General features: G+C 34.6%; 1 protein-coding gene across 4 annotated transcripts in view; it reads right to left on the bottom strand.

The window, feature by feature from the left end:
• LOC148649503 (low-density lipoprotein receptor-related protein 1B-like) overlaps positions 1-16688 on the bottom strand; it is a 469917-nt gene that overhangs the window by 373068 nt on the left and 80161 nt on the right. For 3 of the 4 annotated variants that reach the window (XM_088606296.1, XM_088606292.1, XM_088606294.1), the window contains exon 2: positions 950-1072. The exons of the other annotated variant lie outside the window; for it this stretch is intronic. In XM_088606296.1, coding sequence (XP_088462422.1) covers positions 950-1072 — 123 coding nt within the window. The remainder of the gene's footprint in view (positions 1-949; positions 1073-16688) is intronic. 4 annotated transcript variants of the gene reach the window in all.

Genomic DNA, 16688 nt, shown 5'->3' with positions numbered 1-16688 from the left:
GGGGGAAAAAAACTATATAATGCATGAATAATTTACAGTAATACATGATAACATTGTTATTTATCACAGGAGGTTGGTTGATTCTTTGACTTAGCAGACTAAAAAAAGACTTAAAACTATGGAAATATTTAACTTTTTCCCAGCCCTATCATAATGGTCAAGTCAAATTATAAACAGCTTCTTAGTAGCATTTTATAAAAGAAAAATGTAGTTATTACTAATCAACTGAAATTAGAATTGAAAACAAAAGGGGAACAAGATCTACAACATGACAACTTATAGTAAAAACTATTAATTATTTAATCACATAATTAAATATGAAATAATAATTTAAGACAGAAGTTAAATTTATTTAAAAATATAAAATTGGTGAATATAAATTAATTCCATTGCTTTTTTACTGCATTGTCACATAATACACAGTAAATCCTAAACAACATATGAAATAAAGCTTGCATTTTTTAACCACTAGAGTTGCTGTTCTTTGCCTAGTATTTTACCTCAGGTATAATTTTCATGGAAATTATTGAAAACCTGAAATTACTTGATTCATCTGTGAAGGCCGTTTCATTTCATCGCTAATCCAGTCATTCAGATGTAAGGAAACTGAACATGTCCAGCAGATGACAACAACAGAACTTGTTGTTATTCTGTATTTTCAGGCCTAAGTATAGTCAGAATTTTATTACAGTACATTTAATCAATTTAGTTTGAGCTGAAATCTGTAATGTTCATAATCACGGAAGCTATCTTAAATTAATGTTAATAGCCTACATTGTTAACTGAAACTTTAAAGGTTTCCTTCAATGCCCCAACATAAGAAAAAAAAATATATATACAGAGTAAAACTTTATTCAACAGGAAGCACAATGTTAATTGCAAATCTTAACCTAAGTAGTCAAATCTTAGAAGTTCAGTAAAGGTGCAAAATAAATCTCTGATTACTTACATCTGTCCAGCGATTCATCAGCACTGTCTGGACAGTCAGGTTCTCCATCACATAGCCAGTGCTCAGAAATACAAGTCAATTGATCGTGGCAAAGAAATTCACCCACATCACACAACAGGTGTTCTGGAATTCAGGAGAAAGATGAAGAAAGGGAAAAACAAAAAAATGAGTTTTTCATGATGATGGTTTCTAAAATATTTGATCAACAAAATATTTTGTCAGTAGGCTCTAAATGTAGAATGTGATTAAAACTCATTGTAATTTATTTTATGCAGATGCTACAGTTATTTGTAAAATGATGTGATGAAATGGCTGATTAGAAATGACATAGTGTTTTTTGACAGACTGAATGAACTGAATCATTTTTAGTCTTGAACAGGGAAGATTATGAGGAGACCTGATATATGAATTCACAATGTTCAAAAGCTCTGACAAACCCAAGAGTGAAATATGAATCAGAGGGCACAAGGCAAAGCTATGTGGAAATGTCCTTAAAACCAAGAATACAAGCAACCCAGCCATTTTGTTGAAGTCTATAATCTGGCTTCTTTCTTCCTTCTTGGGTCAAGTATAATAAATATTTAGTTTACAAAAATTACTCCTTGGTGATAACAGAGGAGGAATTAAAATTAATTCTTAAAATAAAATGCAATGTAGTAAATGGATAAAAAAAGTGGACAGCTGGACTCTTAACTCATTCCCATTCAAAACAGAGTAAAGAGTGCAGTGAGACAAACTGCAGTCCTGCAGCACAAGACGATTCTTTCACCTCCAAGGAGACAGCAAAGCGTTCAAAGCTAGCAATTATCAGCTCACCATCAGTGTTAGTCAGATGATATGAATCTTTCAATAATTATCTTTAAGCCATATGGAATGAGTTGGGAAAGCACAGACTGCATCTTTATATTCTGTCAGTGTTAAATGTGCAAATTATTTTTCATCTTATTAACAGACTTCAAAATAAGCAGTAGCATCAAATATAAAATCTATCACATCTGCCTGTATTATTAAATTCAAAGGATGCTTAAGTAACAAATGTAGGATATTCATTTGCTAAGGATGTCAGATTGCCCATATAATGAGAAATATTCAGTAAGAATACCAGTAGAAAAACAGAGAATTGTGTAGTAAATTTGTAGTAAAAATAGAATTAATTATTAGACAACTTTAGTACTCTGTATGCTTTTATGTACATGATACACAGTATTTAATTATGAATGAAAATATGACCCTTGTTTTAAAAAATCAAAACATCATTCCCATTGCATCCGGAACTGTTATATATTTAGATTTTTTGCAGTTCTGTAATATTTAGCTGCCTCTATGGATGTGCTATGGGCTTGTTGAATTTCATTTTTTTCACAGCTTTAAACATGATTTAGACTGTCAGGCTTCACTTAAGTTAGAAAGACATCTGTTGAAGACTTTTTAATTTCAGAAAATATGGAAAGCATATTTTGCCAACCTGAATCATGCCAACCGTCTTTGTTTACATTCAGTAAACAACACTAGTAACTGCACTCGTCTGTGCTCGTATGGTCTATGGGGTTGCTGTGTTAATTCAATCTCCTTCATGCTAGTGTGCCAACACACAGATCAACTGGATTTCCGAAAACACTGATATCAAACACTTATTCAGATTATTTTCATGCAGGCAGTGAGCTACAGTCATTCTGCTGATGAACAGGTTATTTCTTCCTGGTGCTTATCATGCTGTTGCCACTCTAGTCTGGAAATGATTCTGCAGGCTGATCAGAGGGTCACGATGGCCAGGATGTGGCCTGTTGCCCACAGAATCTGTTTCCTCCATTTCCTGGATTCTCCAGGCTAGACTGCTGGTTGAATTAGAAGACCTCATTCTCTGCAACTTTTCTGACAAGACTCCTGCAATTATGCCAATAGCAACTAGGCAGTTTTCATCAGTCAAGCATGGCATTGTCTTTTCATGCTTTAATATTTTTTTATTATTTCAAATTTTACAATTCTTTTTTTTTGTTAACAGAGAGAGTCATCTTATATGTATTACAAACAGTTTATTGTTATCATTGCATTCTTTTGCGAAACACACATCTGTACTGGGTGACAGGTTTCCCAGCAGTGCCTGTCACAAAAGTTTTACAATCATTTAAAAAGTGGCATATGCTTCACAACTGTTTTGACATTGTCCATCTGTTCCATTTTGCTTGCTGAACAGGTTTCTTAACCAAGCCCAAAGAGGGTTTAAGGCACTGAAAGCAATTATTCATTCCAGAGCTGCTGCATGGGACATAAACACACTTTACTTCCGAGCCACTATTGTTTCTGGTGGGGTTGCAACAGCTACAGCATAGGGATAATTCAAGAAACTATTAGTTTCTGCCCTCGAGCTAATACTGTGCTACCAAAGGATGAGCCAAGAAAGGTTGAATGGCCATTTCTGGTTCCTGGGGATTCTTGTGTTTTTTATTAATGATTTTGGCTGTTTTATCTTACAGATTGTGTTGTTTTTGCACACTCTTATTTTTTTCAAACAACCTTGATAGTGTACAAGGTAATTATGCAGCGTTCCATGCTGAAGTTCCAACCGAAGCAGTATTCTCAAAGATAATTTGTATATATAATGTGTTGAGATTTTTGGTGCATTAAAAATAGTTTTCTCTTTGACATGACCAGGGGCAGAAGAGTAGAATAATTTGATTTAACAGATAAAGTTACATAGCCTTAAAAAGCCATGGAATGTCAAGACATTACATAACTACCAAAATACAAAATACACATCTTGTTGGAAAAGACTAAAAGTTATGTCCTCATTGCTTCCACTCACTAAGCAGTGGCTTTTTAGGTCCGCTGTGTGTTAACATAATAACAGGTTATTGTATTTATTATTTTATAGTAAATACATTGCAGGCACGGGGTACATCTGTTGCCAAATTGTCAGAAAAATCCTTTTAAATTAGTTTGTACCAATATGTGTAGTTGTTTTCATAAAATACAGTACATTAAAAAACAAAACAAAATTAATTGGTTCCACTTCTCATTTGTTGTCTTTGTCTGTATCACATTCCAATTCCCTTTTGACGAAAATAAAATAAAGCTCCTGTAAAATAAAAATAAAGGTACCTGTAGAAATGGGGTTATCTACCCTACCCCTACCAGGAATCCCCAATTTATACATTTCCAGGTTAGCTATTTTAAAAACACATACTGTAACACTGAAATTCACCCCTATATTCTGTACTATGGCACGAGACCCATTGGGAAAATGTCTTGCTTGTCATTTCACATGCCAGAATGCACAGTATTACAAAATGCCTGAAGACTTGCTTAAACATACATGACTGGGGATTAAGGCTTTTGTTGTAACCCTGCAATTATACAGAGCAAGCTGTTGTATTAGTTATTTTAAAGTATAAAATATGCAGGAGAGAATTATTTAAGTCATTTATCTGTTAAACCTCTGTCATTGCATTCTAAACTTTGGTCACATGAAAAGGAAAAAAAGATGTGCTCTTCTGGGAAAAAAAAAGGGGAAAAATTCTCAAACAGGGTTTATTATGCAGGATTTATTCCCCAAAATAATAACGGTTGTATTAAAGTTAGTCTTAACAGGGATATGTTCCTTAATCAATTCTGCTTTTTAGTAATCAGGGGTTTGGATTCAAGTGGTTTTGATTTAATTTAGCATATACAATAGGTCAATCAAATAGCAACATCATTAAAACTGTAAAAACTAACAAAAGTTAGCCACGTTTCACTTTTTTATCCCATATAGCAATACCAATTACTGGATTAGTTGGCTGTCTGGTGTACAGTAACAGTCTTTCTGTGCAGCAAACAACATGTCCCGATACATAAGGATGTGTTCTAAGTTAGTGCAGCAACCAAATTAGCAGAGCTTTTAAAGCAGTTTACATTAGGAGTATGTTGAGACGAGCTCTTAGCCTGAAAAATACCAGCCTTCAAACAGACATTTTAGAGTCCCTCAATGCAGACTGCAAAATGAGGAATTCCTTTATCTCCCATTTAATCAAACCACTCAATAAAAGATTATTGAGTTATGGACTAAGTGCAATTATTGGTTACTGTATGTGAGAAAATGAAGGGGTGTTGTGCAAGGAGCTTAGGGTGATTGTGAGAGACGTAAATTTACAGGTTATGCTGCAGCTGCGTGGATTCCCATAGAAATGGCGTGCAATTACTATGTATGGGTTAATGTCTTTTATTGAAAGTGATATTAAGTTATAAGTGATATTAAGTAATGTATATTTGTACTGTTGGTTTTTGTAAGTCTTTGTGTGTGTAAAACATAGCTGCTTGGATGCAAAAGAAAGTTCTGAAAAATCAGATAATAAAGTATTGATGTATCATATCTTATACTGTAATAGGCAATTATTGGAAACAACAGTATATTTTATGATGCTCTTATGGAACCTGGTGGTCTGTTTTTCTGTCAATCAATTGATGGATTTCTTTTTCTTATTTCTATTCCTTTGATATAGTATCTAAGGCTGTTAATACAGAATGTAATTACAGCCTACCATACTTCCTTATGTAAAATTGTTTTTGAAAGGGTGATTTGTGAAAAGTAATGGTTTAGCTAGCAATCTACTAGCAAAGGATTTTTCAGAGTTTGTCAATTAAAAATATCAAAACAAAGTATTGGTTCATCAATTAACAACAGAATAACATGCAAAAATAAACAAAAAGAGCTATATCTTCTGGTGTTTAGCAAATGTACTCCTTCTTAGCAGGTTCAATCCCTTTCTTTCCCAGTTGATTATCAGTTAAAGACAGCTGTCCTGACTTGGAAGCAATGTCCTTACCCAACAGCTGGACTTGTCAGAGAGCTGGTCTCTGTCCTCCTGATCTTTTGAGTTACCCTTTGATGTTGATCTGCTTTAAAGCTGGCTCTTTGGAGAGTGATATTCTTAATAACAGAAGTATGTAGTGTCCTAATGCCTGTGTTTACCTTTTTTCTTAATTTCTTAGAGGTGCACATTTCTATTAATGGATGATATAAATGACTACACAGTAGGTTAATACCCTTACACGTGTAAACAGTGTCATGGGATTTTTAATAATTGGTCACTTTATGATCAAACCTTAATTTTTAAGGTTTAATTTTTCATCTAAATAATAGCTTGTGTCTTCTACAGCAGAGTTCCATATTGGGGAATAGTGTCTTCATAATATTACACATTTTCATTGGAAAACATTTAAACAACATGACTGCATACAGCAGAATAAAGAACAAAGGAACTACCACAATCTAGACATCATAAAAAAGAAAGATAGATAAGCATCAAATGAGTATCAGTGCAGGTTACATAAAAGGTATTTTTTGCTCATACTTTTGTAAGATCAAACAAAGTGACTCGTATATTCCTTTTTAGATATTTCTCAAACAGTTGTTTCAAAATACAGGTCAGCATTATACAATTGTATGCTTGAAATGTATACTGTAGGTCTACATTAAATCACTAAAGATGTTTAGTTTTGTGGACAGAGGAAAACCTTTGAGGTCTTTCATGAATAAGAATAATCAAGCAGATTACCATAACAGTTGGAAATGTTTCACATAATGTGGATGGATGCATTATTTTGAGCTACCTTCTCCACCCCCTGCTGGTTATGTAGGCAAAACATAGACTCATAAAAGAGGAACCTCTGTAATCCCAGCATCTTTCAAATTCTAAGAGAAAACGGAGGAGAAAGGCCTTGTAGAACCTTTATGGCAGATGTTCACATTTTCTCATAACAGTGTTGCTTAAAATGATTCACTCATGCTCAAGTTTTGTTGTAAATACAGTACTGCAGATTCCTCTTAAAATTCACTGCAATCATATGAAAAACACAGAAGCAAGGTAATCTGTATACAGTACATGTGTGTATCTACTATATATGATATTGATTCATTTTAATTAGCTTTTGCACAGATTTGTTTCTAGGGGTTCTTCTGTTTCACACATTCCCTATACTGACAAATTTTACACATTGTAATCTGTAATAACTTTTCTCTTGGAGGCAGCAAACAGAGATCATATCAGAAGTATTAATTCCTAAGACAATGCAATAGTCTTCATTTAGTTTAGTTTAACATTAGCATTCTAGCTTTGAACATATTAAAGAAGCTTTCTTTCTCATAAAGACCTACTAAACTAAATAAACCTTAAAAAGTATAATGACATTTTAATTAGAATTGTTAGAATTAGAATCTAGTCTGTGTTTGTCTGAGCTCTTTTACCCAGATTGAAAGCAGAGGAACAGCTATGAACAAGTGAATAAAAAGCCGTTAATTACATGGCCAGTGGCCCAAGCCTCTCATCAATGCTGTTTATTAGCTTATCGGCAGTCCAACATGAACCAGCACAACTCTAGAAAGGAAGGCATCAATCTGCAAGAAATTCTTACTTAGGAAAAATCTTCACAAATAATGTAAACATGTGACAGTAAAAACTGTTTATCAACTCAACCCTTTATAAAGTGTAAAATAAAAAAAAAATATGCAGACCTGCAATTGTGCATCATTAAACTCGTGCCAATACACTTGCTTGTTAAACATGTTTCCATCAATCATTTCAGTGCTCTAATTCTCATTATCTTCCCAAAGAGTATTCCTTCAGTCGAATGTTTTGTGGCCTTTTGGGATGTCAATGACAAAGTGCTGGATTTTAAGACTGAATGTGAATAGACAAGTATCTGTTGCTTTTCTGATTGTGAGGCACTCTCGTCCTTCAGACATTATTAAAGACAATTTAACACATATTTTTAAACTGTCAAATTGCCAAATCGTCAAAATGAGTCACGAGTAAACTAGTAAAAATCATAACAAATAAACTGCGGCTGAAAGACATTTGTCAAATCGCACTTAATGATGATCTCAGAGAGTACCTTAATGAGCACTGTGTTCAACTGCTACAACAGTTTTTTTTCTCCATCACTGTCATACACATGCACAAATATGCAAATGCATGTTCATCAAAATTGCTTCACACACTGGCCATAAGATGCAAGCCATCGGGGTCTTTCTAAAGCTCTCTCTGGTGCATACTCTGCTTTGTTAAATGTTAAATTTCTTTCTTCAAGTTCAAATATTCACACTCTTCTGCACAGTACCTTGCAGATAACATTGTAATTTTAATGCTACAGATGATAAATGTTTTAATTCTACTTCTTATCTGGAATGTAATTATACCTCTTTGTATTTGTATACATATTATTTATGTTTTGTCCATCTTCAATACTATGAATTGCTAACAAGGGTTACTATAAGCTTCTACAGTACATTAAAGTACTACTACAGTATGTTCATGTTTGTTAGGTCTCTTAGCATCCCTGAGAAAACTATTCAGTATACAGTACATTATCATTGTATGGGTCAGCATGCCCTATTTTGTGTCTTGCATATGGTATAAAGTAGTTTTCAAGCCTATGAACCAAATAAAACTAGATGAGAAATACATTATTTTTAGTATTCTATCAGTCTGTCTTTTTGCTATTCATTACAAAGTATGCACGATATTAAACAAAGAGGATATTTTCAGGTTAATATTGCTGTTGGTTCATGGTCTTTTCCACGCTGGACATTGTGAATGTTGATGTACTTTAGCTATAAAACGAGTTAATGCTGATGGGCTGAATGGACTCCTCCCTTTTGTATCCTTTCTAATGTACTTACAGTATAGGCATGCTGAATCCCACAGCTATTAATTGTCCAGAATGAGAGAGGCACCAAGTTACAAATGGGAGGGGAAATAAATGGAATTTGCAGGAGAGATGATGTGGATGACATAGACAACAAGCAGAGACTAAACTCCAGAACCAAGCTGGGGTGCCCAAAGTCCATGGTTATACCCAAATCTTTTTAATCACCTAGACCCAAACTGTAGATGTACAAATGAAACATTGCAAGTATTTTTCATTGAAAACAAAATGAAATGTAACGTCTGTGATCCCACATCACACTGCCTTTATGCTTTCAGCTTTGATCAATGAACAGAAACTGCTTTATAAAATTTAAGGTCTATTGAAAAGGAGTGTTGGTGACAAGACAGCAGTCAATAAATTATTTCCCTGACTGATGCAGGATTAACTGACATAACAATGACAAACAGGATTTGGAGGTGAACAGGAGACATGCTCAGAGTACATATGAAACCAGCGATTAGCCAGATAATAATGAAGTAATGCTGTTCAATAAAACACATTTTTAAATAATTCTAACTTCCATCAATTAAGCCAGGACTTTATACACAGACAGACTTTGTAACCTCTTTAGGGCAACGGTCGATACAGTATTAATAACATCCTTGGTAGTAAAATGCATTCAAAATAATTTATAGCAACATCATTAATGAAATAAGTAAACATATTACTTATTAGTAGTAGTTAATGTAGTATTAGAGTAACAGTTGTCAAAGGAAGCTAACCAACAATCTGATAACTGAAGATCAACACATAATTAAACATGTACAGTACTTCTGTTACTAAGCACAAGGCAGTTCCATCTGTATTACAGGACAGGGTACAGACCTGAATTTACAACTCAGAGTTCAAAATAATACCCTGGACCCTACACACAAACAAAAATGTGCTCTTGATAATTATTTTGTGTTTAGTATTGAACTAAAGTATTCACTCAACTTAAATAGTGAACTCTACACCTTACAGAATATACAGTATCACCACACTACAGGTACAGTACATGTACTGTGTGTGTTGTCTGTTTAGAGACTGGTTCCCTTCATTTACTATTTGCTGTTGAGTTTATTTGCTCTTGCAGTTCTATTTGCTATTGTTGTTCTTGAAACAGTGCTGCAATCTACAACTGTCTGGAAGCCACAAACCAGTCTTTATCTTTAGTTAAAAGTTGTAGGTTATTTTTCATTGTCTGTCTTTGTTACCTTGTTTTAGTATTTCTTGTACAAATATGTAATGTAATACTGTATAAAATAAAACATTTATTATCTTTGAATCTTTATTTTTAATCCTTATTCAGCTGCTGATTTGTTCATTGTCAATTAGCAATTAATTTCTCCTTAATTAAATATTCAAATTAGAAAATTATTCTCTCCAACATTCCATTACTTAAAATACTTTGGATGGGTGAGGTCAAATGTCACACACCCATGTGTAGCTTTGGAAAGATAGAAACAACATTGTATAAGATGATTGAGATTAACCACAGTACATAAGCACAATTACACAAGGAAAACAAAGGAGAAATAAAATGAATACATTCTCACATGTAATTTGTAATTACAATCTAAGTGCAAAGAGCACACATTCTATATATAATTTATGTAAAATAATTTTCTTATTTTTTAAATGGATGCTTCAACAACATCTCTGCATACTGTTCCTACCTTCCAAACTTGGAGTGTCTGTTGATATTTGGCATATGTTGCTATGAAACAATGAATAGCAGATTGTATTTACAGTATGTGCTGTAGGCTCCATTCAGACAAAGGAATATTCCCTTGGATTAGTAATATCTCTGGGTAAATCAGTTCTTTCAACTAATGTAAGTACCTTAAGTGCTACAGGTCTTCAGTCACACAATTTCTGTAGTATTAGAAACTTTCTCCCAAGCTTATTTGGTGTTGAATATGAAATTGAACAATGGACAATATGGCATGCAAGATCACAGCTATTTTGCTGTAGTTCAAAATTCCCATAGGATTATTATGGGACAAACTCAATGGTAAATTGGTTGTCAGTAATCCTGCAGCAGTTTGTAAAGTAAATCCTTTAGGATTTTGTGCTTAATGATGCATTTTAAAATCTTACAGCCTTCTTTTTTTTCTTCGTGGAACAGTGAGTAAATAAGTAAGCATTTTGTCAAGCACGTGAGTTTAATTATATTTTCCTGTTAAAAAGAATGTCATGCTTTTTTTTCAGAAGAAGGAAAAATAGTTATTTCAGATTACATACCCCTTATTCTTCAGTAAATAATTTATTCAAAGGAAAGCACAAAAGCAGTCCACTTGGGAATGTCTATGGGGCTCTAAAATGAGACTCAATCCTGTCCTTATATACACAATTCTCTTCAGACCTAATGGAAATCTTAAAAAAAGTTCTGACTTTGCAGCAGCATGTCAGTGAGATCCTGTTTCTCCTGAAGAACCAGTGTGTAGTTTGCCGGGCAAGAGATTTGGAGGAAAATTGGAAACACTGGAGTTAAGATTGACCCTTTTAGTTGGCTTGATTTACTATAGATAAGGAAACTTAGCTTCAGTGTACTCCACCTCAAACCAATGTAACCGGTAATGTTATATGTGGGGGATTAGGGTCAGAAATGCAGTACATTAACAAGATGAACCCCAGCATGAAACATAAGCAAAATCAATTTAGAGAGATAACAAATGCATAATATCATTATTTGCAGTTACAACCTTTAGGACTGAACTGATATTTTTAAACCCAACAGTGGATACATACTTATGGCACTCAGAATGCATACTGTATAATTTTTCTTTTTTAAAGGCGGATACACTGAATATAAAATGCAAAAGTTTGGAGTGCTTTCACTTGAACAAACATCTCTTTGCAAAAACCCTCAATTAGCATATGTGGCACAGGTAAGACAATTTCATTGTATAAATTATGTGTGTTGCATCACTAATAAAACTTGGTTGGTCTCGTTCTAAATAATTCAGCAGTCTAACATCTCCCTTTGCTTAACAAACCTTTCTTTAACGTTAAACATTGCTAACTTTAGTGTGAGAAAACTTGCTTCCCTTTTTTTTTAGAAACCAATAAAGACAAAATCCCCATATATGTAAAACCACCCATATTTTCAGAAGTTAAATGCAAATGCAATGCTCAAGGTCATCTCATTAAGATACTCAGTGGAATAGAAATCTACAGATTTCTGTGGGCCAATAGTGTGATTAGAATCTGCTTCATGCGTGACAGACTAGTCATGAGCAATATAAGCATGGCGAAGGATGGGCACATTGTCATTATTAAAGGTGACCTGCCAAGGTGTGTACCTGGAATTGTGAAACTCTGCCAGCTTCTCTCACATACTACCATGCAAGCCATTTCAGGGGCTCATTACTCTGCCAAACTGTCTGATGTCAGTTCGGCTTGACATAGCTTATCAAAAACTGTTGCCTTGGCTTTGGTCAGAGGTGTCTCTTTCAGGCATTTTAAAATGTTCTGGTTCCCAATGAAGTATTAATTGAGAAAAATATATTTGAACAGACAGAGCCCTCTTTTAAGTAGGTTTCTTCAGAAAAATTCTGCAGAACTGAGTGTCAGACTTCCTACTGTATGGATTTTCAAAAGTCAAAAACGCTAATCAAAATATGACCTGAGTACTGCTTAATGAATCTTTGCGTGTTCAGGGCAAGCTTTAGGTATGAAAGTTTACAAAGATTTCCAACCCTCCTCTCTTTCTAGTGTATTTTCCACTGTCACATATATCTTAAAAACAGAAAAAGTACCCATTAATAATTTATTAATTGTAGTATAAAAATCCCACCATTACCTTTATTCCATGGGTAGTTATATACATACATTTTAAAATGTATAACTGAAGATCTGTATGTTTAAAATAATGGAGAAATTGTTTTTTGAAATCAAAAGTGATATGATTAGAATGCTGTCATCATTATGATAATGTAATTGGACTTATTTTAAGGGTGAAAAGAAATGCTTCAATAAGACAAGTTTACAAACAAACCTGGTTATACATCCAAATTTGAGTGTCACAGATTTAACAAGTGTTTGCCTCTACCACAGGATTCTAGCTGTAAAATCTGGGACCAAAATCCAGCTGAACTAGGTAATTACAACACTACCTCAGGTAGGTTTATTTAGCTTTCCTTAGTGTAAATACTATTGTCTACCATAGATGCTCAGAAACAGAGTCTGTATTCCAGAAGGAAACAGAGTTAGGATTCCAGTCTACTGTGCAGATATGCTGAAGATGCATTCTGAAGATATAACAGAAGATATCCAGTAGACAGTGCATGTGAACTGTGAAGACTATGATGTCATCACACTGTTAGTGCTTGCAAAAGTAGCTGTATGGTTTTTGGCGGATAATCATTAAGTGATATCCACCAATACACTGCAGCAGAAACAGAAAGTGAGGAGATTCTTGATGCAGGTAGAGCTAGGGTTTATATCACTTGTTTGGATATTTTTATTCTCATTGAATTGAGTGAACCCTCACTTTAACAAACATCTCTTTGCTCTCTTTCATTTTACAGTTAGTAACAGGAATTAGTAACCATGTATATATGTTTAGAAATCTATTACACTTCAAGTATTTGCACAGCTCCTGATTTGCATGACAGCAAGTAGCACTGTCCCTCACGACTCTCACACTATCCTTTGTTATTTGCACTGTGCGCAGAGGGGAGCTCTGGATGGCTGGCTGTGCACAGTCTGAAGGGAAGGAGAGGAGGGAGAAACTGGGAGCTGAATGAGTGACTGCCCTGTTGCTCTCCCTGCACCTTGACTGTACCTGTGTTCAATAACATCATTTCAGCCACATCCTGAAAATCTGTTTTGTTTTCAGAACCCCGAAATGTCATGTCCCCCCCCCCTTTTCTGACTCTCTGTGCTACCCCATGGGTGCACGGGCAGCGCAATTTTTGCACCACTGGTTTAGATGACCTTATAAAATCCATCTGCTATGGCAGGTGTCCAAAATGTGGTTCTAGCTCCAGGTGGCCAAGCTTTACTGTCCCTCTACCACTTGCTTTTACTTCTACAACAATCACTTATTCAACTTTCTCCTTTTAACCCCTGACTACCTGACACTCACTCACAAGTCCTGCAGTTTCTACTACAGTCTGTTATCCCAGCAGTGGCTATTAGTCCCTAAGCCACAGCACCGGCAGCAGAGCACCAGTATTCAGTTTTGTCTTTCACATTTAGTCCACCTTTACTTTTTCTAATCCCTAGCTTTCTTTCCCCATTAACATGCTTCATTCTCTGTTTTAACTGGTCAATGTTTAATTGTTTCTCTCTGGTTTCACTTTGCTGACATCTCATCAGGTACACTGTCAGGTTTTGATGCCCATTTCTTCCCAAATCAGTATCAGAGCTGATCATGCACTAAAACTCTGTGTACTAGAGTTAGGTCAAAAGCCCTTGAATTGGTGTTTATAATAAATTTTCCAGAGCAAGGGCTAACCTTCTGTCATTAGAAATCAATGAACCTCTCTTTCCCAACTTTCATCATTTCACATCCTTCCCTCCAGTCCATCATTACCCATGAAGCAGCTCTGTAGCCCATCGCATTCTGTGGGGGCTCTGAAGGCCTCAGTCCTTTAGCAAGAAAGGAGTGTTAAATCCAAATCAGTAACGCAGCTGCTTGCACACTTAATCACTCAACACCTCAACAAATGGTCATCAATCCAATTGCTTAATCGTATAGTTTGGTTGTCCAAAAGCATTTAGTCTTTTTTAAGACTTTTAAAGGACTAAGCAAACAATCGTATCATATTAAAACAGTCAATTGACTGAGTGATTGATTGAAATAATTAAATGATTATCCCTCTGTGTGCTATCCACATTGTTTATTAGTAGTATTATTATTTGCAATTTCATGTTGATTTCAAAATAAAATAGTTAAAACATATTTCTAAAAGTACAGGAGCTAAATATAAACTTCTAATTTTATTCTTTTTTTTTCTTGGATTCAGTTCACAATTTTAAGTTTCCCCCAGTAATAATTCAGAACAAAATACTAATTGATTTAAATACTTCTGACTACCTGAGTCCACTTCTAACTCCTCATGTTTCAGTGAGCTTCTTTGAATTCTGTTTCGCTTTTTTGTAATAAAATCTCAATTTACTTCTAGCTGTGCGTGACGCATTCTCATTATTCTCCAGAGTGAGCTGACATAGTAAATGAACACCAATTCAAAGCCTTTGGAGAAAGCATTTGCCACAGTAGTTTTACCTTAATAGATGGTACCAGAAATCACGTTAATTTACCGTCTACAAAAGGATGGTTTTGATTTTTTTTACCTTAACAGATGACACATTCCCTGAGTACAATGGCCATTGCAGTCAAATTTTTAATGCTTAATGTAACTTTTTGAACACAAGGAATCTGAAAGAAATCATAAGCAACAACAGAAGAATAAAACCGTGACCTTCAAAACTATTTAAATATCCTTCCTACATTGCTGGTTAATCTATCCTTCCCATTAAAAAAAGGATGATTAAGCAGTAAAAAGGAAACAAGAAACACAGTCTTTCTTCTGAAGAAAGCCTGTGTATAATTTTAGAAACAAAAGGAAAGCACATGCCTTAACATGTATACTGTAAGTGACAGATTGTAACTATATCGCTTAATGTAAAAAATGTATGTTTCAAATGTAGGTCATTCCATGAATTGTACTTGACTCCCTGTCTATCTGAATGTTACAGCAAGATTTCGAGATTCAGAATGACATTGTGAAACAATGTAAACCAATTAATATGATGTCTCCCTGATACCAACCGCCTTACCTGTTTTTCCATTTCAAACATGACTGCAAAGCACAAAATGGGACCGTTGTTACAGTTCTTTATTCGTTTATTAATAATTTATTGTAGGCTTGTCAATTGATTTACTTCAAAACAGATTATGCTAAAAGTGCTATTTATTCTCACTTTCCTGCTAAGTAGAAAATGGTATTTGTTGTTCTGACCCTTATTGTTGCATGCATAACTTTCAGATCTGAATCCATAAAATGACATTGCTTCTAGGATATAGTAATGAACTAAAAACATTTCTAAACTGGAGAGAAGGAAAAAATGACTATATCTATAATGTTATCAAATTATTTTCTTCAAAGATTTATATGGAAGTTTTAAGATTAGACTTAGAAAAGTGACCCAGAATACTGTGCTGCAGGAGGTACCATTAAACACAAGGAGAATCGAGCATGAAAAATCTCGTGACACTTTTCGAAAGTGTAGTTTCTCACTCCTCCGTGGTGTATGAAATGTGTGCACTCCTATTATTATTGAAAAACCTAAAGGGGTATTGGTGGGTCAACAAGGGTGACTACTTCTCACTCACTAGTGATACAAAGAAAAAGGGTCAAAATTGGAATCGCAACAATAATTCATTTAGGAAGGACATAGGAATCACTTCTCTGCAAAAAAAGATGCGGGTATCTGGAACAGTATTCTGGAGACATGGCTGAGACCAAGATCTAGAACTCCTTCAAAACAATATTTTACTGAACAATATTTTAGATTCACTACTAAACTACCGAACAACCAAGATGAGCCGAAGGCCCCCCTCTTATTTACAGCCTTTCCTGTGTTCTTATGATTTTTGATTAACAATAGCCAGGAACACTATACATTACAGAGGCATTTGTCTATATTTGCCTTAAATCACATAACCCAAAGCTCTGGGAACTGTAAACTAGATTTGAAGTGGATACCAGGCATTGTCAAGTCTCTTTTTGAAAGCTGATGTAAAATTCAGGGCATTTAATTTTTGTTGCCCTCATATTAGCCTTGGAAAGCCAGTGATAATTGAGATCAAATATTAAAAGTTTTAAACTTCAGTTTGTCTTGAATGCAGTGGAATGTAATAGACTTATGCATGACACAGTGACATGAAAGACATCAAAAGCTATGTAACTACTCAATACAAATAAAGACCTATGGGAAACCAGAGTCACAGTGCATATTTGCTGAATAAATAATCTCTGAAAATGTTCTACAATGTTTCTGACAGCCCAGACTTCTGTCTGAGGAATTCCCTTTGTTTTTTTTCTTCCAAACTGCAAAG

Source organism: Lepisosteus platostomus, chromosome 14, assembly GCF_059453375.1.
Source record: "Lepisosteus platostomus isolate fLepPlt1 chromosome 14, fLepPlt1.hap1, whole genome shotgun sequence".
NCBI lineage: Eukaryota > Metazoa > Chordata > Actinopteri > Semionotiformes > Lepisosteidae > Lepisosteus > Lepisosteus platostomus.
Note: the sequence above shows the minus strand (reverse complement) of the source record. Positions and strands in the feature narration are given on the sequence as shown.